Consider the following 23,899-nt stretch of genomic DNA (forward strand, 5'->3'; position numbering starts at 1 on the left):
TGTTCGACATTTGCCCATAGACGTAACGATGCCCATAAACGTTAACGTTGCTGATCTTCGGGGTTAATATCCAAACGCGGTTTGTCCTCACAGCTTCCCGTCGTTTTTCCGCTTCACCCCGCCTCAACAAACAACAACAACAAGCGCCATTCGCCACTAAGTGGCGGTGACGTCACCACGGCGCCTGTGCCAGGCTAGGTGCACGTTGTGGCCACGTGAAGTGTCGAACGCCCGCTGGCAGGAGGAGGTCACGGGGCAGACCCAGGTGCCACGGGTAGCCTGACGCACCCCCCTCACCCCTCCTCCCCGTACGTTGTGACGTTATCGCAAGGAAATGTGACGTCATCGCAAGGAAATGTGTCGTTATCGCAAGGAAATGTGACGTCATCGCAAGGAAATGTGACGCTATCCCCCACCCCCCCTTTGTTGGTCATGAAGTCACCCGCCCCCTCCCGGGTCGCCGTGACGTCTTTCCGAACGGGCGTACAATCCTACATGGGAATAACGTCATGTTGATGGGGGGGGCGTGACGTCATCTCGGTAGAGAGAGGAGGGGGTTCGCATGACGTCACCGTGTGCGTCGCGAGGTAGGGCCGACGCTGAAAATCAACACCCGGACGAGGAGACGAGGAGAAGCAGCGCGAAAGAGAGGCAGGCAGGCAGGAGAGAGAGAGAGGCAGAGAGAAGCGGGCGGGAGAGAGTACAAGGTGGGGGAGAGAAGCAGCGGCAGCTGAAGCGGGAAGCGCAGGGGCCAGCAGCAGCAGCGGCGGCGGCGGCGGCCCACGACTATGGCCTCCCCTAGGCCTTACAAGCTGAGCGACAGGGGCATTCGCCCCTCTGAGGTGAGCAGCTGGCCCTGCCCTCCCTCCCCTCCCCTGCCCTCCCTGCCCTCCCCTGCCCTCCCCTCCCCCCCCTGCCCTCCCCTCCCCCCCCTGCCCTCCCCTCCCCCCCCTGCCCTCCCCCCCTGCCCTCCCCCCCCTGCCCTCCCCTCCCCACCCCTGCCATCCCCTTCCCCGCCCTCCCCTCCCCCCCTGCCCTCCCCCCTGCCCTCCCCCCCTCCCCCCCCTGCCCTCCCCCCCCTGCCCTCCCCCCCTGCCCTCCCCCCCTGCCCCCCCCTCCCCCCCTGCCCTCCCCCGTGCCCTCCCCCCTCCCCTCCCCCCTGCCCTCCCCCCCTGCCCTCCTCCCCCTGCCCTCCCCCCCCTGCCCTCCCCTCCCCCCCTGCCCTCCCCTCCCCCCCCTGCCCTCCCCTCCCCCCCCTGCCCTCCCCCCCCTGCCCTCCCCTCCCCCCCCCTGCCCTCCCCTCCCCCTGCCCTCCCCCCCCTGCCCTCCCCTCCCCCCCCACCTGCCCCCCCCCACCTGCCCTCCCCCCCCCCCACCTGCCCTCCCCCCCCCCACCTGCCCTCCCCCCCCCCACCTGCCCTCCCCCCCCTGCCCTCCCCCCCCTGCCCTCCCCCCCCTGCCCTCCCCCCCCTGCCCTCCCCCCCCTGCCCTCCCCCCCTGCCCTCCCCTCCCCCCCCCTGCCCTCCCCTCCCCCCCCCCCTGCCCTCCCCTCCCCCGCCCTCCCCTCCCCCCCTGCCCTCCCCCCTGCCCTCCCCCCTGCCCTCCCCCCCCTGCCCTCCCCCCCCTGCCCTCCCCCCTCCCCTCCCCCGTGCCCTCCCCCCTCCCCTCCCCCCTGCCCTCCCCCCCTGCCCTCCTCCCCCTGCCCTCCCCCCCCTGCCCTCCCCCCCCACCTGCCCTCCCCCCCCCCACCTGCCCTCCCCCCCCCCCACCTGCCCTCCCCCCCCCACCTGCCCTCCCCCCCCCACCTGCCCTCCCCCCCCCCCTGCCCTCCCCTCCCCCCCCCTGCCCTCCCCTCCCCCCCCCTGCCCTCCCCTCCCCCCCCTGCCCTCCCCCAATGCCCTCACCTCCCCCCCCCAATGCCCTCACCCCCCCAATGCCCTCACCTCCCCCTCAAATACCCGCCCTTGCCCGTCCCTCCTTTCCCTCCCTCCCTCCCCCTATCTCCCCTCCGCTGCCCTTCCCGGCGCCGCCGCTGCTGCCCGTACCTGAGCTGTCTTCCCAACCCTGTTCGCTCACCTGGGGAATTGCCGACCCCGCTCGACGCGTGCCTGGCAAGACACTCGCGGTGACACGGACAGGTAGGGGGCCCGGCTATGTGCCCCCCCCCCACCCCCCACATTTATAAACGTTTCGGCGCTCGTTTAACGCGGTAGATGCGTTTCTGAAATGTTAAGCGAAACCAATTCCCCGCCTCTCAATAACTAACGTAACGATAAAGTTTCACGAGATAACGACGTACGCACACCTACGTGAGGAAGTGAAACTGCGGGACCTCCCGATTAGCGCGGTCGGTTTACGTACGGTGCGAAAGAAGTCCAACGTACAGTGTGCATACGGGGGCAAATAATTGTTAATTTTACGTCGCCTCGTTCTGTATCGCTGTACCGCTCAGCCGCGCTGCTCAAGGAAGTAGTTCGTCGTTGACCGCTCAGAAACCGCGTTATAAGGGGCGCGTTATCAGGGGTGCGTTTCGCGTTATAAGGGTCACGTTATAAGGGGCGCGTTATCAGGGGTGCGTTTCGCGTTATAAGGGTCACGTTATAAGGGGCGCGTTATCAGGGGTGCGTTTCGCGTTATAAGGGGCGCGTTATAAGGGGCGCGTTTCGCGTTATAAGGGGCGCGTTTCGCGTTATAAGGGGCACGTTCCGTGTTATAAGGGGCACATTCCGTGTTATAAGGGGCACATTCCGTGTTATAAGAGGCACATTCCGTGTTATAAGGGGCACATTCCGTGTTATAAGGGGCGCGTTCCGTGTTATAAGGGGCGCGTTCCGTGTTATAAGGGGCGCGTTTCGCGTTATAAGGGGCACGTTATAAGGGGCGCGTTCCATGTTATAAGGGGCGCGTTCCGTGTTATAAGGGGCACGTTATAAGGAGCGCGTTTCGCGTTATAAGGGGCACGTTATAAGGGGCGCATTCCGTGTTATAAGGGGCACGTTATAAGGGGCACGTTATAAGGGGCGCGTTCTGCGCTGTGCGAAAAGTCTTCCCAAATGGCAGATCCGCGTTATGTACTCGTCTTCTCTGCTCCTCTGCTGCCCCAGCTTGAGACTGCCCTCTCCTCGCTTGCACTGCCCTCTAGTCCCCTTGTATTTGTACCCGTGCCTTGCCTTCTCATATTCGCTGGCCCACACGGCCCGACTCTGCCCTTGTGCTCTGCCCTCGCATTGCCCCTTCTGCCTCGTCCAGCTCCGCTGACCCCTCCCCCTGAGCGGTCAACTGCCTTGCCACCACCACCACCACCACATGGTTGCGTGGAACTAACTGATCGCGTGCAACTGAATCGCCCGTATGTGGACGCCTCTGCGACCAGTTGCGCAGCCGGTCGCTGCCCCCACCGCTTTTCGAGCGTTGATGTCCGTCGGCGATTTGTAGCGACTGAGTTCACCCATGCGCTGCGCGTTTGAGAAGAATGGAAAAAGAAGTGGTTCGTGCATTGCTAAGACGAAGCGAGGGTGAAATGTCCTCGTTGCGCAACTTGCTCTCTCTCTCTTCTCTCAGAGGCGGGCAAATTAAAAGTCGCGCGATTTTGAGAGCGATTTGGTTGGGCAACTGATCGGCCAGACGTTTCTCTCGGGACTGGTTTATTTGGGTTCTCGTCGCCGTCAGTTGCGCTTCCGTTGCTTGTTGATTGTTGGGAACGGCCGCTGTTGTTGTTGCTGCTGTTGTTGTTGGTTGCACCGGGGTGGGGGTGGGGGTCGTCGTAATTGGACCTTCATCCACAATTCGTAACAAAATGGACTAATAATGTTACGAATTCCGTGAATACAAACAATACTGATGCGCTGTGGGGGGGGGGGGTCTCCTTGGCATTAGTCCGACTGAGAGCTATGTGTAAATTGCAAAAAAGAGTTTTATAGAAATAATATGAACATATAATACGTAGTAATCTGGGTTTTTTTTGCGTACGTAAATTTTGTGTTCGCTTACACCGATGACGCGGCTAAATGTTAGTGCTGAAGATGAGTGGTGCCGAGCTATGTAAAGTGGCATCAGGTACACTCAAATATTTGGTGTCACTTCTACCACTTCCAGGAAAACTCAACTATTACCCCAGCGGGGAAGTCTTACCACGACCCACCTCTAACTCTGCATCAGTGGCAATTGGTTTACTGAATTAGCGACGAAATACAGTTGCCAACGGCGCGTTATGAACCGAGATTCCAAAAAGATTTGCGTAAATAAGCGATAATTCACGGTGTGACAACACATTAACTTTTTTATTGGATGAACAACAAAATGTTAATACGTCTTTACAGAAAGATAGACATTGGGTTCCCTGTTTTGTCATCCCCCTGCAATACACAGACGCAATCAGACAATTTTACCACCACCTTATCGGCCCTACACAGTTGCACATGTACACCAGGGGACTGGCAACAACATCAAATATCAGAGGACTCCGCCTTCACGTGGGAAGCCTCTCCCTTATTCTGTTCGTTGCTCCCCGGACCACGTCAGCCTCGTGCTCTGCCACACTCGCTCTCTCAATCCCCGAGATCCACCCAGACTCTGCCTTGTGGGTCTCCTCTTGTCCACTCGACACGCACCCTTGATGCTGTCCTGCTGCCGCCAGACTCGGGAAGGATAAAATAAAATTTGTATATTTGCCAAAACTACACGTGGTCGCTTTCAATTGGTGCAAGCATTATTGATAGTGTACCGTGGTCAGGTGACGTTCCGTCTAACTTACTTTTATTCAGCCCTTGCCTTGACAAGATACCCACGGATGCTGCCAGCTTGCATTGGTTAAAGTAACGCTGTCCTGCTTTGTGGCCCCCGGGATGAATGTGAAGCTACTATTTTTACTCCGAGCACTTATCAGTCCCCTTCCAGGATTTGAACTAGGAACCTTTTGCTTGTGAACTGCTGTTTTGTGTGTGCACGCTTGCTTGTGGTGTATGCAGGTGAATCGCAAATACCTCCACACCAACTCGACCAGTCATACCTGGCCTTTCAGTGCATTTGCCGAGCTTATCGGTGAGTCCGTGTGATGTACAACAACAATAATAAACATTCTTTTTATAACTCAGTAGGCTCACATGACATTGACTTTTCCAAGACAGAGGTTCTTTGCAAGCCATCTGGCTACCATGAGAGATTCGTTCATGAGACTGTCAAATCGCTTTCCGTGGTGCTAACGTTAAAATTACCGCCACTTTTTTCAAATTTTCTTGCTGTGGTATTTACACCTGATGATGATTGCTTGTGTTGCAGTCGAAACGTCGTGAGAATTTTATTGTTTTATATTTTTATTATTTTATTGTTTCCCTTCTACGTGACTTTACCGAAAGAACCAAGAATATGAATCCCTGCAGTCACGAAAGCTTTAAATCAAAATTATTTTTTATTGGAGGCTATCGCATAGATAGGGGACGACGTTGCTGTGTGGTTAAATTATTTTTAGCAGGTTTATTTAAAGAATTAGCCAAATTTATACCATCAGGCGGGCAAACATAACCTTCCGAACGGAATGGTTTTTAGAAGTAGGTTGTCCCAGCCAACTTCTGTAACAGGAAATGAATGTTATGTAACATGTATTATGTTTGCTCAATGTTTTAGACTTATTCTGTCATGGTGTCGTTGTTATGATTTATATTTGTTTGGTTTTTCTCTGATGCCGTTTGCTTCATTGTTGTACTTAGTTTTTTATTCCTTTGTCATGGTGACCCACGGTCACTCTTGCAAACGAGGCTCACCTTGGTCTCTTGAGTTCCCAACCTGGCTAACCACAACAAACTTTAAACCTGAAACGAGCTCTCGCACAGCGGGGGAGCACTGGTGGAGCGAGCCTGCCTGTCATGTCGCTCCTAACACCCCGGGACCTTGTGCCGTGACCTCGCAGACAACGCGTACGACCCTGATGTCGGCGCCAAGCAAATCTGGATCGACAAGACGGTCATAAACGGAGAGCAGTGCCTCATGTTTCGCGACAACGGCAAGGGCATGTGCCCCGACAAGCTGCACAAGATGCTGAGGTACATATATGCACACGCACGGAAGCAGGCGTCGCTGCGTTATCCGCCTCCGTTGGCCGTCGCCTCGCACTCAGGTTTCCACTGTTTTGTAGGAAATCCGGACGGATACTCCGGCTCGTGACAATGCCAGCACAATCGGGATACTGTTGGAATATATAAAATGTAAATTAACTCGCAATAGAAATTGCCCTGATCACGGGATGGGCTTCTACCAGCCTGGTGTTATTAGAGAATAGAGTTCAGGTTATTTGCGTTTTCCCCACAATGCTCCACAGTTGCGCGTAAGAGAAGCGTGAGCCCAGGTCTGTGTGAATGGCACTCAAAGATCCTGGCTTCTGATTGTGTGCGCTTGGCTAGTTGCATTTCTTTCCCTTCATTTTTGTCTGTAAAAGAATGTCGTCATGGTTGGTATGTTGTTGTTTTTACGTTTTTCTACCGGTTCCATATTCTCGTTTACATGAAAAGCACGTTCCGATACTCGCCGTCTGTACCGCCCACCTACATAACCATGATTGTAACCAAGTTCCGTACCGTGTAGTAACATCTGTGCTGTCGCAGGACACTCATGAAATGGAGCCTAACAGCTCGCCGGGCCCTTCCTGCTGAAACAAATACAATCTATCGATGAGCAATTTGTATTGTCAATACTATTCCACTCCCTCGCTCCACTCACTCCCTCCGCTCCTTCTCTCCACTCCACAGCTTTGGATTCTGCGAGAAGCAGAAGGTGGACAACCACGTGCCCATCGGCATGTACGGCAACGGCTTCAAGTCGGGCTCGATGCGCCTGGGCCGCGACGCCTTCGTCTTCACGAAGAACGGCACGCAGATGAGCGTGGGGATGCTGTCGCAGAGCTACCTGGAGGCCATCAACCAGGAGACCATCATCGTGCCCATCGCCGTGTGGGGCCAGAAGGATCATATCCTTGCTGAGACGCCGGCGCTTTCCTCGCCGCCACCCCCGCCGGACGCTGCGCCGGCCTCTCGATCGCGGCTAATCGTACGGACCAAACGAACGCTGAATGCGCCCCGGTCTCGTTAGATCCTGTGCCAGACGCCGGTGCAGGATGCGGGACGTCCGACAGCCACGATGATGAGACGGACCCTGTTCAGTTTTGCCGGTTTTGTGGAGGATTTTTTTTATTGTGCTTGTCTACCCAGGAGAGCCTCATGACTCCTTTTCATGAGGGTCCTGCCAATTGTTCATTCGGGGACGGTGATGTCTTTTGTGTAATCCCAATTGAGTCATTTACAGAGAATGTACAAAGAGCATGTAATATTTGGCCAATACCAGTTACATTGTGTTTTTTTATATTTTAGCTTCAGGAGGATAAGGGAGAAAACCAGAGGGAAATCCATGCAGAACAGGGGGAGAGACTATACAGACTCCACACAGACAGGCACCCAAGTCGGGAATAAAACCCAGACACTTCTTGCTGTGGGGCACGGGTGTCGCCACTGCGCCACCACCCTGCTGCCAAAGGATAAGTGCCTAACAGCAACACAACCTCGCACTGAAAGTTCTCCTAAAACACAATCCTGCTTCGGTGTAGGATGAAGCCAGACATCACAGGTGCAGGCTCTCGATCCTCCAGTTGTTAGTTTTCGCTTGGGTACAATGTGCTATGTTGTCAGTCATTTGTATTCTCTGTAGAGGAACACTGTTGCACCGCATATCACATTATCGGATAGCCCATCCCTGGTATGGAGTCGAACCTTAACACTGGCCCGTCGCCGGCGCTTACATAAGCTGGAGCGTGTGGAGGACCGGGAGGTGAGCTTGCGCGACATCCTCCACTACTCGCTGTTCAGGACCGAGCAGCAGCTCCTCACCGAGCTGTCCGCCATCCAGACGCGCACCGGAACCAAGATCATCATTTGGAACTTGCGCCAGTAAGATGGGAGGAGGCCCCACAAACGCCAAGCAGCCGGCAACAAACAGCACCGTTTAAGTTCAATTCGCAAGAGTGTGTTTCTGAGTCGGTGACTGTGTGACCGTCTCTCGCGCGGTTTGTCTCAGGAACCGGGCAAAATCGCTGGAGCTCGATTTTGAGACCGACAAATACGACATCCTCATCCCCCACGACTTGGTGGAGGAGCAGTTGGGGTTGAACACCAGGCAGAGCTACGGGGAGAGGCAGCGACAGATGGCGGACAGCGAGTACTCATTGCGGGTACGCGTGGGGACAGCGTGTGCCTGCGTATCGCTTGTGTGCGCGCGCGTGTCTGTTTGTGTGTGACAGTGCACGTGTTTGTAGGTGGCACAGTGGGGAGCACAGGTGGTGCATCTATCGGTCGTCTCGGGTAATTCACGACACGTGGCTCTGTCCCGTGCCCTCGTGTGGCGAGGCGATGACTCTGGGGCAGCGGTGGGGGAGTGTTGTGTTGTGGAGTGCGTGTGGGTGTGTGTATGCGACTTGAGGATGGGATTTGCGGTTGATGACGATGATTATGTTGATGACAACAATGAAGATCACGATGATGATTTTGCAGGCATACTGCAGCATCCTGTACCTGAAGCCGCGTACCCAGGTGATCCTGCGTGGAGCCAAGGTGAAGACTCAGCTGATCGCCAAGAGCCTAGCTCACATCGACCACGACATCTACCAGCCCATGTTCCTCACCTCCATGGTACACAAGCATGCAAGCATGGCCGTGGGGGCACACACACCCTCTCCTACCGCTCAACTTTCATCTCGCCTTACTCCCCTCCACACACGCTCCTGCAGCTCCCCTGTCACCTCACCTTACTCCTCTTCTCTCCACACCTTACTCCCCTTCTTGGATTCTCTGCTCCAATAACCAAGGCTTCTCTGTCGAAGCCCAACACTCGCAAGCGGCCAGCAACAAAAAAACACTGTCGCATTTCAGATGGGTAAGAGTGCAGCCCGTTTCTAGACTAAAGCAAGGTTGTAAGAGCTTAGGGGGGAGACGACGCGAGTGAGTTGCACAGTCGGAGTGCCAGGGAAGAAGCATAAAGAGAAGTGAGGTGACCTGTGGTGTGGTGAGTGCTTGGGTGAGCAAGTAAGTTGGTGAGTGGGTGAGTGATTGAGTGGGTGGATGGGTGGGTGAGTGAGTGGGTGGGTGAGTGAGGAAGTGAGTGCGTGAGTGAGGAAGTGAGTGGGTGAGTGAGCGAGTGGGTCATCGAGTGAGTGAGTGAGTTCTTATGACCTGCGATGTTCTGGTGGGGGTTTAACACGGTGCGGCTGAGACGAAACATTCATTCTGGTCGTGGGTGGAGAAATAGAACTTGATGAGTGGAGTGCTGAGATGTGGACACACCTGGACACTACATGAATCCGACTTGCAAAACTGTAAGCGTATCGTGGCCGGACCTTCGGAGAGTTGCCTCGTGTGTTGGTCACCGAGAGTGCGTGTGTTTATTCGTTGCCCCAAAAGTCTGTTAAGGCTTTGTCCTTGTCTCTGTAGAAACGTAAAGTGAAGGTCACGTTTGGGTTCAACTGCAAGAGCAAGGTGCACTACGGCATCATGATGTACCACCACAACCGCCTCATCAAGGCCTACGAGCGCATGAAGTGTCAGCTGCAGGTGCATGCACGCCGCACACTCACCGCCCGCAACGCTTCCCCCTGGGATGCGGCGGTGCTGGCTACTTTGCCGCACGTGGCCGCCTGTAATCCGGCATCGTAGAGGCAGCAGCAGAGAGGGTTGGTGGATCACCGCACTGATGTTGCGAAGCTCCCTTCCCCCGTGAGAGTCGCGGAGAGGAGAGGCGTATCCTGGCTCACCAGGAGACGTCGGTAACAGCAGAGTGCGGACTAATTTCACCTGTCCCTTTTGTATGGGGTAGAGTGCTGCCCCCGTCACACGCTTGGGTTTTTTTTCCTGGGGCTCCGGTTTCCTCACACACCTTTAAACACTCATCTTAATATATGGTGGACTGCAGAGCTTGGGCAATTGTTGACAACACAGGCTCCTTACCACGTGGCTGCTGCTGCCTTGCCGCTCGTCTGTGGTTCTTCAGCGATTGTGAGAGACGCGATTCACTTGAACGCCGACATAGTATGAATCAAATATTACCAGCCCTCTTCCCCCACAGCATTCACCACTCGCAACACTCACCGCGCATACCACTCACCCAGTTACAACACGCATCACACATACCACCAGTCAAAACACTCACCACGCGCACTGCTCGCCATTCATCAGTCACACCACTCGCAACACCACATATCACCCGCGCTGCTCATCTTGCACAGCACAGGCGCATCGTTCAACACACACACACACACACCGCTAGCCCCACACACCAGTCGTCACGCACGCTTCTCACTGCCGCGTGTAAGCCACTAGGCACGTAACACCACACGCTCGCCTCTCGCCGCGTGCGTTGAATGCACCGCTCACCGCGCTCGCCACACGCGCGCCGCTGTCTTTCAGGTGAGCGGGGTGGGTGAGGGCGTGATCGGCATCATCGAGTGCGACTTTCTGAAACCCACCCACAACAAGCAGGACTTTGACCAAACCAACGAGTACAGGTGAGCGTGCGGGCCCACGATTCCAGTCTCTGGCGTTTTTTGCCGACGGTGGCCGGATTGGCGGGTGACGGTCGGGGGCAGGGTCCTTGGGAAGGGGTCGCTGCGCATCTCCTGTGGGACGGCCGAGGGCTCTGGCGGAGGGTGACGTGGACGCGTTGGAGGTGCGGCGGCATCAACGGCTCGGGCCCGCTGTGACGCCTTGACCTCGGTGTTGTCAATAATTGCATTGAAAAAAAACCCCAAAGATTATTGATTCACACTGCCTCGCCGACGTGCGTTGACCAGAGTGGTGAAGTGTGGTCAAACATGTCCGACGCGGCATGGTGATGCCCTCCTCCAGCGGTGACAGACCAAGGGCGTTGCGTTATCTACGTGACGCTTTCCAACTGCGTTTTGAAGTGCTAAGGCTACAGCTGCTCTGCATATATTCAGCAATCCTCCTCGAGGCCTTTCAGACTTAGCGTGATGAATCCGCTTACCTCTGGGCTAACGGAACGAGCGCGACACACGACACGGGCGGGTCGGTAACGAGCCGGCCTTGCCCCTCCGGACGTATTCGCGCTCTATGTACGTATGTATGTTGAACTTCTTTCGCACTGTACGTAGCCAACCGTGCTAATTGGAGGTGCTGTGCGTGCCGTGTGGGTTCGCCGTCGTTCAGGCTCACGCTGTCTGCCGTGGATCGCAAGCTGCAGGAATACTGGAAAGACCGCAGCAATCTGAGTTCGTTTCTCGTGGATTCCACCTTCAACAGCAAAGACCTGATGTGAGAAACTAAACACAGCAGACCTCTCCCTCCACATACCTTCACGTACAAAACGAAAGCACTTCTTGAACAAAGGCACCTTTGGTTCCAGTTGCTGGGTCACTGCCGTGATGTGAGAAACACCGATCAGGATTAGGGTCGTTAAGTCCGGTTCTGATAGCGTTATCGATAATTGAATGCGAAAAATTCAACCTTCACCCACCCGCACTGACCCGCGTGGTGAAGTATGGTCAAACAGGCCCGATGATTGAAAAAGTCTTGGCGATGCCTTTATCATGTACTTGACGAAGGGCTGTAAGTTATGTAAAATACACATGAGTACGTAATTGGTTGTCACGTGACGAGTCGCATCCGGAATACTTGGTTTGAACGTTATCGCAAATTCCACCAAATTTCGAATCGTTCTTCATAAAATTTCTGATTGGGTAATTCATGAGTAGCAGCAACACCGACCCCCCAACTGCGAAACTACTGCCGACTACCCGTCTGTGAAAACGTTGTAGGAATGACGCGAGAACCGAATGCGCCCCCCCCCACGATTTGAAATAAATGGCGATGGTGACGATAATGGTTTTGGCGAGAGGTGGTGTGGCGAGCTGCAGGCCGGCGTTCATGGTGCGCCGTCGTCCGCGTTGTGCCGCCTGCAGAGAGAAACCCGACCAGATTTGGGCTCAGTGCGACGGCTGTCTCAAGTGGCGCAAATTGCCGGATGACATCGGCAAACTTCCCGACAAGTGGTACTGCCAGCTGAACCCTGACCCACAATTCAGGTGATTCCCTCTTCCCCCCCCTACCCCACCACTTTCCCCCCCACATTGTAACACTGTTTTTTTCAATAATAATGTTTGCATCTATATGACGTTTGGCTCAAAGTCCTCCATAACTGGCAAAGTGGAGCCAAAGCTTACAGACAGCAGGAAAAAAAAAACACAATGCTAACAGAACTTGCCTAGGCATCACGGCTCTGCCGGCGGAGGCTCGCCCTCCCCCGGCAGAGCCCCTGTGGTCTCGTCGCTGCCTACGGCCGTACCGTTTCCTGCACGCTTCCGTGACCGTGGCCAATTTAAGTACCTGCGGGGAAAAGAAACGCACACTCGTGGAAAGCGTCTCGGATATCTATTCTCAGTTGGTTTTTGTGGTTTTCGTGCACACGCCAGGACCTGCGATGTCTCCGAAGAGGCGGAGGACACCGATGAGATGGACGTCTACAAGAAATCCATCCGCCGGCGGTAAGCGGTCCACCCGGGACACCTCCGGCCGCCCTGACCCCTCGGGGCCCTCCCGCGCGCGCGTTCGAGTGGTGCCGCGCGTTGGCACGACGGCGTTCCAACGTTTCCCCTTTGCGTGCCGGGGAGCTTCGTTGGCTTCGGACCGAAGCTCCCGTCGCGTGGAGCGAAACGTCGGACGGGACGTCGCGCCCGAGCGGAGCGCGACGTCACTCCCCCCGGCACGCGCGGGAGGGCCGCGTGCGGCACAGCCGCACGCCGTGGCGACCGCCGGCTCCGCGCCGACGGCGACCCTCGTCGTCGTCAGCCTGGGACTCCCCCACCGCTGGGCAGAGGGCCTCCCCCATTCTCCTCCGCTCCCTCCTCTCCCCAGCTGTGACCTCTGCTGTCTGCTGCTGCTGCTGCTGCAGTCTCTTCTGCTGTCTCTCCTCCGCTTCTCTCGATCTCCGCTCAGGAATTGGTTTTCGTCTCTCGTCAGTTGATCTCGCGACGTGCGCTGCCCGTTCACGCTTGCTTTCTGTTGTTGTCCTTTACGTCAGCACTTGTGACCGCTGCGCTTTTTCCCGTCTTTCTTCATACGGTCAACTTAGATTGGTCCTTTAAAGCATGCAGCGAACCCGTAAGACTGCTCAAAGCCTATAGCGATCCTATAGGACTGTCGCAGAGCCTACGCCCAACTCGTGTGACTAAATCGACCCGAGCCCTGTTTTAAGAGTCACTCTCTCCCATCCACATAGAGAGCTGAGAGAGAAGGCTGAGCAACAGCAGAATGCAAGGCTGCACAAAGAGGTGAGGTTACCTTGTCCTGCCCCGTGCGTCACCTGTGTGTGTGTGTCTCTGTGTGTGGGGAGCGGTAGTGTAGGGGTTAACACGCTGCACTATGAACCCGACGATCTGAGTTTTACTCCCACTCACGGCCAACACCAAGTGACGATTATCTGAACCAGTCTTGGGCCTCCTAGTGTCACTTGGCCTCAAATGAGTCCCTGGTGCGGTGTGTAAACATCACCACTGGGGAGACAAAGGCGGTCGGGCGTGGTGCTGGCCACCCACCTGCTTATGTGCCGTGCCGGCCTTCATAGGTGCCCACGGATAGCACTTGCCCCAAAAGTCTCTGAAGGCTAAAGGATGCGGTGTTTGTGTTTGCGTGTGCGAGTACCTTGGAACAGCCGAGTCGCTCGTAATCTCGTTGTGCCTTTCCGGGATGGGAATTTCTTCTGTCAAGCGTTGGCCACGCATCGCCGCGCCCATCTGCGTCTCCACTTGCGAGCGCGCCCCTTTGTACGTACTCGCTGTGATGGCGCGTGCCGTGACTGTGCGTGCGCGCGTTATCTGGGTCGTGTTCCGCAGGCAATGCAGCGTAAAGTGCAGCTGGATGCCCAAGCTAAGCAGTCGAACCAGGTACGACCTGACCCAAACCCCCCCCCTCTCTTCTCCACTCTCCACGTTTCCTCGTCCGCTCCCATGGTCAATGCCTGCCCCACTGTCAATATCACTGTTGTGGTTGCCGTTCTTAGCTCTGTAGAAATCAGCCCTCGTGTGCCGGGCCGGCCTTAATTAGGTGCTCGCTAACAGCACTGGCCCCCGAGAGGAACCCGATTGGTCGAGTAGTAGAACCGATAACCGGTACAGTAATCGATTACGGAAATAATTGGGAAGAGCCCAGCTCCACTTGGCCTGCGCCTTCTGTCTCCTGCTTCTGCCGCCCGTAGCCTCTCGTCTCACTCACTCCTGTCGTACTCTCCGGCTCTACCGTCCAGGTGGTTCCCCCGCTGGTTATCCACACGGTCACCGACGGCAACGGCATAACCAGCGCAGCGGTGCTGCGCACGGGGAAACCGCCCATCCTCGTCAGCGCCGCCACGCCCACCGCCGGCGCTACCGCGCCGTCCGCGCCGACGGCTAGGCGGCCCCTGGGCGGTGCGGAGGCCGCTGGTCCGGAGATGGTGCAGAACCTGATGAACAGGGTGATCCAGGAGGCGGCTTTCCTCAAGCGCGAGAAAGAGAATCTCAAACAGCTGTCCCGCCAGGTGGGCCGACGTCCTCGAATTGCCCGACATGTTCATGCGACACGTGCCGTGCGGGGTCCTAGCTCGCGGTTACGGAGTTAAAGTTTGGCCGTTGGTGGGAGGGTGGGGCCTTTGTCTGTTGTGATGACGTATATTTGTTCAATCATAATGCAGAAGATGATGTACAAAGAGAGTGGCTTCATCGTTTGCAAAATGCAGCAACCTCAGACCTCCGCTGAGCTTGGTTAGCGGACAGAGGCTTCAATATTACCACGGGTGCTTAGTAGTAAAGGACATCTCATTTAAAACACTTTGTAGAATTTGTGCAGGGGAAATGTTTGGAGCCAGCCAAAGGAAGGGAGCACGTCCAACTGGGAGATGGAGCGGTGAGATCAGCTTGTGTGCAGGAAGCAGGTGGTTCAAAGGTCAACTTTATTCGGGTGTGACAGCGTTTCTGACTTCACCACCAGTAGCTTAAGTCGCTCTCCCTCTACCCAACGTCCGACGAGCACAAAAGGCAAACGGAGAATCCGGATGGCAAATGTTACCAGTGAGTGCAGCTGTACCAACTGCCTGATGTAAACCCAGACGGCCTGTCCAGCAGCAGCAGTAGAATGTGCAGCTGCAGTCCCGTTTATGAAGTGTTATCCGGAATCAGATTTGCCTGATTAACCTCAGGCTTCTTCGGGCCTTCTTCAGGCCTACCGGAGGTTTGGTGCTCATTGTTTGTCATTGTGGTCTACGGAGACCGGTTGTAGAAGGAGGGCAACGTGAGCAAACTGGCGACAAGAGTCGCACACGCAGGCAAATCCGCATTAAGTTTAAATATGAATTCTCATTGAAGGCGCCAAAGCCTTAAATCGAGCTGGACAGTTCGCCGCATCCTGTGACCGTGAGGCATGGCGGCGGCTTGGGAAAGCCCTCATCCAGCAATGGCTAGAGCATGGACGTGGATGATGACGATGATGACGATGAGGATGATGATGTGAGTGTGTGTGAGCCGGGCATTGGTGGGGGTGGGGGGGCGGGGGGCAGTAGTTTAGTGGTTAGCGTGCTACGCTTCGAACCCGACGATTCGAATTTGATTCCCACTCATGGCAAACACCGGTGACGATTGTCTGAACTAGTCGGGGGCCTCCCCTAGATCAACACAGCCTCAAACGAGTACCTGGCGCAGGTGTGTAAACATCAGCTTTGGAGAGACAAAGTCACCCGGGCGTGGTGCTGGCCACCAACCCATCCCCTCGTGTGCCGTGCCGCCCTTCACAGGTGCTTGCTAACACAGCACTTGCCCCAAAAATCTGTTAAGGCTACGCGGGGGATCTTTGTTGTTTTTTGCAGACCGTACAGGCAGACACCACGGCAGTCGCAGAGATATCGCGGATAACCGCGCAGCACAAAATGGCGTCTTGCTCCTCCACGGCGTCCCCCTCCACCTCCTCGTCCTCCGCTGCGTGCGAAGGCCTTCGCATCAGTGACGTGAAGAGCCTGAGCGCGGACGCCTCGTGGCAGCAGCCGTCCCCGTGCGCCAACGGCACCGGCTCCGGCCCCGGCGGCGTCGCCAACCGGTGGGTTCCAATCGAGTTGCGCTCGCCCACAGCCTGACCGCGGCCACGCCGTCGTGCCCCGCCGGAGGCTTTGTCGGTGGCGCCCCGCGGCTCTGCCGACGGCGTTTTTTGGAGTTGCGCCGTCGCGTGCCGTTGGGCACCGCGTCCGTTGTTTTGCTCGGTCCACGGTCCGGGGCCCGGGAGCTTCTTCAGGACAACCAATTCGCTTAGTTTCTCGGGGAGCAAAGGGGCATCGTGCCGAACAGCGCGCGGTGAAACTGTTGTAAGCACATCGGAGAGACATCGGCGCCGTGTCACGCGAGACAAGGAATCCGCGTGGAACGCTCGGCGACCCCTGCTCACGGCCACTTCACATCCGGAACGGTCTCCACCAGAGGGCCCCTCTCGAGGGTATTTGGTGGCCTACTGCTCCGCCCCAAGAGGGCCGTAATGTACGCCTGTGCGTACTTTGGCTTTACTTCGCACCCCCTACGTTGGCCAACCGTGCTGGTCGGCAACGGCGGTTCACCGCGTTGTTTGCGCGCCCGCGTAGAGCGAAGCGGAAGGTGGAGGCGTGCGGGATGGACCAAGCGAAGCGGCCGAGGACGGAGCCCGCGGAGAGCTCCCCGGCCGCGAACGGCGTCGTCTCTTCCTGTGCGGGCGCCGCCTCGGCGTCCTCCATCACCGTCGATGACGACGACGACGACGACGACGTGATTTGTCTCGACGTGAAGAGCTCGCGGGTGCCGCGGACCGACGCTGATCTGAGAAAGGTGGGGGGCCCCGCGCGTGCGCGCGTGTGCGCGTGTGTACCTGCGTTGTGTGCGCGTGTGTGCGTGTGCCTGCGTTGTGTGCGTGTGTACCTGCGTTGTGCGCGTGTGTACCTGCGTTGTGTGCGCGTGTGTGCGTGTGCCTGCGTTGTGTGCGTGTGTACCTGCGTTGTGTGCGTGTGTACCTGCGTTGTGTGCTCTGCTTTGTCCGTACCGCCGCCTCCGAACTGCCGTCCTGTCGGCTTTGATTCGGCCGTGTGCCTGAGTGCGCAAAAGCCCAGCGCTCGAGGGACAAAGGTTCGCAGGTGTGGTGCTGGTTACGCCCACCCCCTTGTGTGCCACGCTGGCCTGAAGAGGTGCTCGCTAACGGCTTCTGGCACGATGCCGTCTCAACGGTTATACGGGGAGACCCGTGCCTGGTGGCCCACGCCTGTAACGCGGCACTGCGCAGGCGACGGTTGGTGGATAGCGCAGATGTCGTGAAACTCCCAAACCCGCTGAGCAGCGAGTTTGCTGTCTCCTGGCTCGCCAGGGCATGCCGATGGCAGTACAGCAAGTGGATTAATTTATGTCTGCGCCTTCTGTCCGGGTGTTGCGCATTGCACCTACCCCTGCAACGTGTGGGTTTTCTCCTGAGTGTCCCGGTCTCCTCTCGCATGTGTAAACGCACTCATCCATGGACTTGTCCAAACATCCCGATATCGGTCCACAGGGCTTAGGCGGACGATGGCGCCAGTTACGGCTGCCTGGATCTCGACAAAACCCGTGCTGCGCGTTGCAAGCGTATTTGTACTATTGATTTGCGCGCGCGTGTCCAGGTGAAGCAGGAGGCGGACGCGTCGACCGGGCCGGACAACGAGGCCGCCCAGGCCCGCGACGCTGCGGCCATGTCTTCCCACGGCGTGCAGACCGTGACGCTGCCCTTCAAGTGCAAGGCTGAGGAGGAGGACAGCGGCGTGGGCGACGCGGGCGACTCCGCCGTGGGCGCAGGTGGGGCCCAACAAAAGAAGGGACGGGGCGGGCGAGGGGCGAGGCGCGCGTGGAGGACGGGAAGCCGAGCGGCGTGCCGATATTAAAATCGCCTCTTGCACGAGTGATGCACGCGTCGAATATCGTGCCCGCACGCGCACGCGCGCGCTCAAGAAGGAGTGACTGCGTTGTACGTTGAGGCCCGCGTTCGGAGTCGGGGCCTTGCTCAGGCTCGGCTTAAAAGCCGCGAGCCGACCCCGAGTCACGTGCGGTGTGGTACATAGTGTGGCTAACGGTAGTGTAGCGCTCAGCGCTCTGCGCTATGAACCTGGCGACCCGAGTTCGGTTTACGCTCGCACCAGTGATGGTTATCTCAAACCGGTTCTGGGCCTCCCCTAGGTCGACTCAGTTTTAAAATGTGTAGACATCTCCTCTGGGGAGACAAATGCGACCGGGCGTGGTGCTGGCCACCCCTCCCCCTCGTGTGCCTTCCTGTCACACGAGTCCACATGCGCCGCTAACGGTACTTTCCCCCAACAGTCCGTTAAGGCTATACGTGTTGGGGGGGATCTTTGTCTTTGTATCGGGGATCACGACCACCACAGCGGGCGCCGTCCCTCGTGCCTCCAGCGCCGTGGACGCCCTGCGCCGGGAGAACGAGCGCCTGCAGGAGGTGGTGCAGCGGCTACAGCAGGAGCTCGTGACCCGCACGGTGGTGAAGGAGGAGGACAAGAAGCAGACGGAGGAGAAGGCGGAACGTCTGGCGATCGTTCAAGCTGGCTCGGCGAAGGTGGGTTACCCCTCGCAGCCGGGGCCTCGTGACTGCCGATTGGACGACGAGCTGCCATCTGCACGGCGCAGCATTACCACGAGTTTGTAGGAGGAGGCAGTTCCATGGTTTTGGACGCTTTGACTGTATGATTAAGCTGACACTGCTGAGAATCCTGGGTTGAAATCCGGGTTCACGCATTGACATCTGCAGACTCTTTGAGTCGCACAGAGATTCGCAGACTCTCACAGAGATCCGCAGACTCGCCCGGAGACCCGTAGACTCGCACAAAGATCTACACAGTCGCACATAGACCCACAGACTCGCATAGAAACACACGGATACTTATAGAAACTCAGAGGCTCCCGTTTTCGCCCGTCGGTATGCCACTGGTGCCGCTCCGCAGGTGGACAAGGAAGTGGGCGACAGTGAGGCGGCGCCGGACGAGGTGGACGCGCTGCGCCAGGAACTGCAGAAGCTCAGGAAAGATGAGGAGGAGTGGGCGTCCGTGGTCAGCCACCTGATGAAGGAGATCGAGGATAGCATGACGGCGCACAAACAGGTGATCCCGGAGAGACCGGTGCCCATCTTGGCACGAGGGCAGCACGCTGGCGACGCGGTGATAACACGCAGCAAGATGGGCCCTGGGTTGGATTCCCGACTCGGGAGCCTTGCCGCGTGGAGTTTGTATTCTTCGATTCCACTCGCGCCCAAACGGGTCCGGGGCCTCCCCTAGGTTGACTCGGCCTCAAATAATTATCTGGTGCGGCGACCACCTCCGCGTGTGCCGTGCCGGCCTTCATCGGCGCTCGTGAACAGCACTTGCCTTGACAGTCTGTTAAAGGCTATGCTGGGGAATCTTTGTCTTTTGTGTGTGCGAGTGGCGTTCGTATGTTCTCGCTGTGTTCTGCTCGTGTTTCCTCCGTGTTCTTCAGTTTCTTCGCCTAGCTCAAACAACCCACACATAGACACACAATGTATCTGGCATCGGCCAAAACATCCCCAACGCTAAATGCGTGAACGCCTTAGTTGGAGGCGTCAACAAACTCCACTTGGCCACTCTTGAGCGTTTTGCCCGCGCGCCATGTGCCACCGCAGGCGACCGCCGAGAACGAGCGGCTGAGCGAGGAGTGCGCCCGGCTGCGCGCGGCCGCCCCCGGCCAGTCTCCGGCCACAACAGAGGCCGGCACCAACACGGACGCCGCCACGGACGGCGCCACCGACGTCGCCGCGGGCGTCGCCGGAGCCGCCACGGACGCCGGCGTGGACGCCTGCGTTGGCCCCGACGCCGACACGGTAGTTGGGGGGTGGTCGACAGCGCTCCGGTCGGCAGTTCATAACCGTCCCACTCTGCAGTGTGTCACGCCGGGCCCTGTCGACAGAGTTCCGGGGGGTGGGGGGGCCGCGGTGCGTTCGTGTCAGCTGGGGGGCCGCCGTCCCTTCCCATAGCGACTTTCCCCCCCCCACACCCAGGCTGTAGGCACAGCGGCCAAGTTGCCAGGAGATTCCCCGCGGGTAGGGATGGAAGTTTCGCGAATGGCACGCGTGATCCACCAACCCCACCGCTGCCGTGGGGTCCACGCTCTATGCCGCACGGCATAGAGCGTGCGCACCGCGTCGGGCGGTCGGTCTCACGCCCCCCGCCCGCTGTCGTTTGCCGCCCCCAAGGCGAGAGAGACGACGGAGGACGGGAGGAAGCTCCAGGCGGAGCTGGAGCAGCTGCAGAGCGAGAAGGCGGAGCTGGAGCAGCTGCAGATGGAGAAGGTGGAGCTGGAGGCCCGGGAAGCAGAGACAGCCATTTACCTGTCCCAGGGAATGTGAGTTGTGTGTGTGTGCGCGCCAGCGAGTGTGTTAGAGCGAATGTGCGTGCGTCTTTGTCTTGAGCGGTTAACGGTAGTGGAGCGGTTAGCGCACTACGCTACTAACCTGGCGAGCCGGGTTCAATTCCCGCTCACGGCCATCACCAGTGGCGATTATCTGAACCGATCTAGGGCCTGCCCTAGGTCGACTCAGCCTCAAATGAGTACCTGTTGGGGTAAAATCGCCACTGGGAAGACAAAGGCGGCCGGGCGTGTTGCTGGCCACCCACCTCGTGTGCCGTGCCGTCCTTCATACGTGCTCGTTAACCGTACTTGCCCCAAAAGTCTGTTAAGGCTATATCAGGAGTCTTTGTCTTTATATAAGAATGTATAAAAATACATGCTCAATACAAAGGCTCCATGGATTGTAATTTTTGCTTTTGTGCGTACGAAAGGTGAATAGTTGATGGCTAATCATTGGTGTTGATGATGGTGGCTTGGGGGAGGAGGGGGTGGGGAGGCCTTTCACGCAGCAGTGGATAGATCATGGCCAGCGGCGACGACGATGATGATGATGATGCGTGCACCTCGCCCCGTGCGTCGAGGCGCAGGTCCGACAGAGACAGCCTCGTGAGGCTGCGGCAGAACGTGGCGCGGCTCCTGCAGAACCTCATCCCGGAATTCCAGATGCCGGACGACCCGACGCTCGTCGACGACATCGTACCACAGCTGCTCCAGTCCACGTCGTCTTGAAACGCGGGAGGCGGCTCCTCACACGGCCGTGGTGGACTTCGGCAACCCTATTTTTAAACTATATATATAAATAGCGATGTTTTTCCCCCCCCCCCACCCCACCCAAAGGTTCTTGTGCTGTGCTAAGCCTGACGCGGCAAAACATTGACACACGCTGGCCTCGCAAGAAATCTCTTATCTGGCTCGTGGGAGCGGGGAGGGGCCAAGCGGGGCCAGGGGGCACTAACGCCGCGCGTGGCGTCGGTAATGTCTCGACTCGTCCCGTTGAGGGCGACGGCAGCGGCAACGGATCTGCTGCCTCTGCAATGGAAAACAGCCCTCGGCGTGGCCGCTGCTGTTACAGCGGGCGTCGTGCAAACCGTGGGGCGGGGCCTGACCTGTGGGTCTCGTTGCCCAGGGACAAAAGATCTTGTGGCAGATGGAAGCGTCCGGACAATATGTGGTGGGGCACGTACGGGACGTGGACCACGGGATTGACTCGAGCGGAACCTGTTTGTTAACACGTCGCCGCCGCCGCCGTCGTCGCCGTCATCGCCATCGTAGCCATCGCCCGCACAGCAGAGAAGGGTGGACGGACGCGCCTTCTCTTGCCACCCTCTCCGCTGACTAATTGCCCCCCCCCCTACTTTTCCACCAAATGGCAGCCTGTGTACGTGCACACAACATTGTGCCCAAATTGATTTACCTAACGCCGCTGCCCCCACTCCCCCATCCTGGCTTCGGGTTGCGTTGTCCCCAGGGATTAATGTTGGCTGTATCCTCCGCACCGCATCCAGTGTACCTCTCCTCTATCAACTGTGTGACGACTATTTTCTACTTGTGTGTCACCTGCTCCAGTCTACACCAGCAGCTTAGGTCAGTCCACCCCCAACACCAAACATTTGGTCATCCGAAATGTCCTGGGGTACAGAGGTGCACGTGTCATGGCATTCCTTTTGAGTCGGCGAGTGCAATGCCCGGTGTGTGTGTGTGTCGTACGCCCTCCGCCACCTGACACGGCCAAATGAAGCGAAGTTATCGTGGCCACGCATTGTTACCGCATCGGCAGCGCCTCCAGGGTTGCTGGAGAGCGATCCGCTCGCGTTCACCAATTGCGCGCGGACGTTTGACTGGCCGTCGCCACTGCCATCGTCGTCGTGATCGTCAGCGGGCGGCTTTCAGGATTGTGAAAATATCCCCCAGTCTTCTTGGGGCCTTAAATAGGTGGTGTAATGTCATCAACACGGCCCCATGAGGTTAATGTACACGCACAAATGTATGTGTTCTGTCGGGGGAGCTTTTACATATCTGGCTGCGTCGGGTGGAGGAGGGCACACAACACACACGGGCATTGAGCTCGCACTATGGCGATCTGACCCAAAACTCTAAACGTGAGTAATGTAATGTTACATTTTAAGGTAGGCGCAAACACGCTTATCCAACCGTATTGTTTCCATACCTGTGTACACGCGCGCTGGGCTTGTTTGGTTTGTTGCACGGCCTTCGTGTTGACGGTGTCCGACAAGGACGGCCCCGATTGGCGTGCCACATCCTCGGCTTGGACCGTGCGACCTCGGTGCAGCCACGGGCACGCCGGGCCCTCCTCGAAGGGAGTTCCACGTTTGTTACATTCGGCCTGACCGCACAGTCTTTCGTAGAGCGCGTTTTGCATTCGCCGATGTTTTTTTCTGATTAATTAATCGGGGAGGTCCTGGTCGCTGTGATGCTGCCCCCTGTCCCCCCCCCCCCCGAGGGGGGATTTTCGGTTCGAGCCGGGTTGCGTCCCCGTGTCGGTCAAGCGCCCAAAGTTGCCTCCGAGGCTCGGCACGGCGCGTCCGGTGTACCTCTCGTCGTGGCACCGTTCCGCCGAGCGAGCGAGCGCAGTCGTCGGACGCGGCTTCCCACGGTCCTCCGTGGGGAGTTGCTCGCCCCGGAGGTGAAGGGCGACTCGCTGAGCCGTCCCGCGCCTGCGGCTCGCAGCCACGGCAGCGTTCGACGCACAACGAAAGTCGCCATCCCCAACACCCCCACCCCGGCCACACGATGCTCCTGTTTCACACGGATTTCACCCCGATTTAACATAACTATGGCAATGTTGACCTGTTTAAAAAAAAAAGGTGATTTTTATACTTATATAACGGCAGTTTCATATGCAGGTTTAACAAATAAATGTTACCCCTTAAGCAAACACCAGTATATAATTTCCTCACAAACTTTAACCTCGATTACGAACACTACTACGATGTGTGTGTATATAACCACGTGAAGAACCATACTTAAATCAACTGCAACTCGCTCGATGGTGCTCGAAAACAATTCCCGTCGTCAGCCGACGGCACTGATTCTATGATCGGTCCCATAACACGAAAGAGAGCCCTTGCCAATGCCTGAACAGCTCTCTAACCGCGCTCCGACTCCACGTCAACGGCTGTGCGAGGTGAAACCACGGCCGCCGCCGCCGCTTTTATTTTGTTCAGGCGTGACGCCCGCGGTTCACCCACGGGAGTCGGCGCGCACCCAAGGCGCCTCGCGATCTTGACGCGCTCCGAGCGACTCGCCGGCAGCCCCGAGTCACGGCGGTGGAGGGCTCGAGGTCGTCCCAACGCATGGCCCCTGAGCATCTCCCCCGCTCCGTTTCGTGTCTCTACGGTGGTCCGTACGGTGACCGCGGTGTTTGTACGGGGGGGGGGGTCTCTACGACCAAGCACACCACAGACCCCACTACCATCTTCCTTAACCACTCCCACCTCTGCTTTTTTCTTGTAACCGTAGCTA

General features: G+C 57.6%; 1 protein-coding gene across 1 annotated transcript; it reads left to right on the forward strand.

Annotated features, from left to right (window-relative positions):
* The first annotated feature begins 515 nt into the window (after positions 1–515).
* Positions 516–23,312, forward strand: LOC116952922 (uncharacterized). The gene is made up of 23 exons (XM_076074651.1): positions 516–842; positions 4,968–5,040; positions 5,906–6,038; positions 6,741–6,957; positions 7,783–7,931; positions 8,059–8,212; positions 8,532–8,669; positions 9,468–9,587; positions 10,440–10,537; positions 11,199–11,303; positions 11,951–12,073; positions 12,461–12,532; positions 13,267–13,318; positions 13,880–13,930; positions 14,290–14,559; positions 15,880–16,106; positions 16,639–16,858; positions 17,674–17,845; positions 18,430–18,614; positions 19,000–19,155; positions 19,692–19,889; positions 20,262–20,410; positions 21,004–23,312. Exons 1-23 carry the CDS (start codon positions 789–791, stop codon positions 21,143–21,145), a joined length of 3,258 nt encoding a protein of 1,085 aa, XP_075930766.1. The 5' UTR covers positions 516–788; the 3' UTR covers positions 21,146–23,312.
* The last annotated feature ends 587 nt before the right edge of the window (positions 23,313–23,899 follow it).

This window comes from Petromyzon marinus, chromosome 49 (genome assembly GCF_048934315.1).
Source record: "Petromyzon marinus isolate PM22_M1 ecotype Great Lakes invasive population chromosome 49, UKy_Petmar_22M1.pri1.0, whole genome shotgun sequence".
Classification (NCBI taxonomy): Eukaryota; Metazoa; Chordata; class Hyperoartia; order Petromyzontiformes; family Petromyzontidae; genus Petromyzon; species Petromyzon marinus.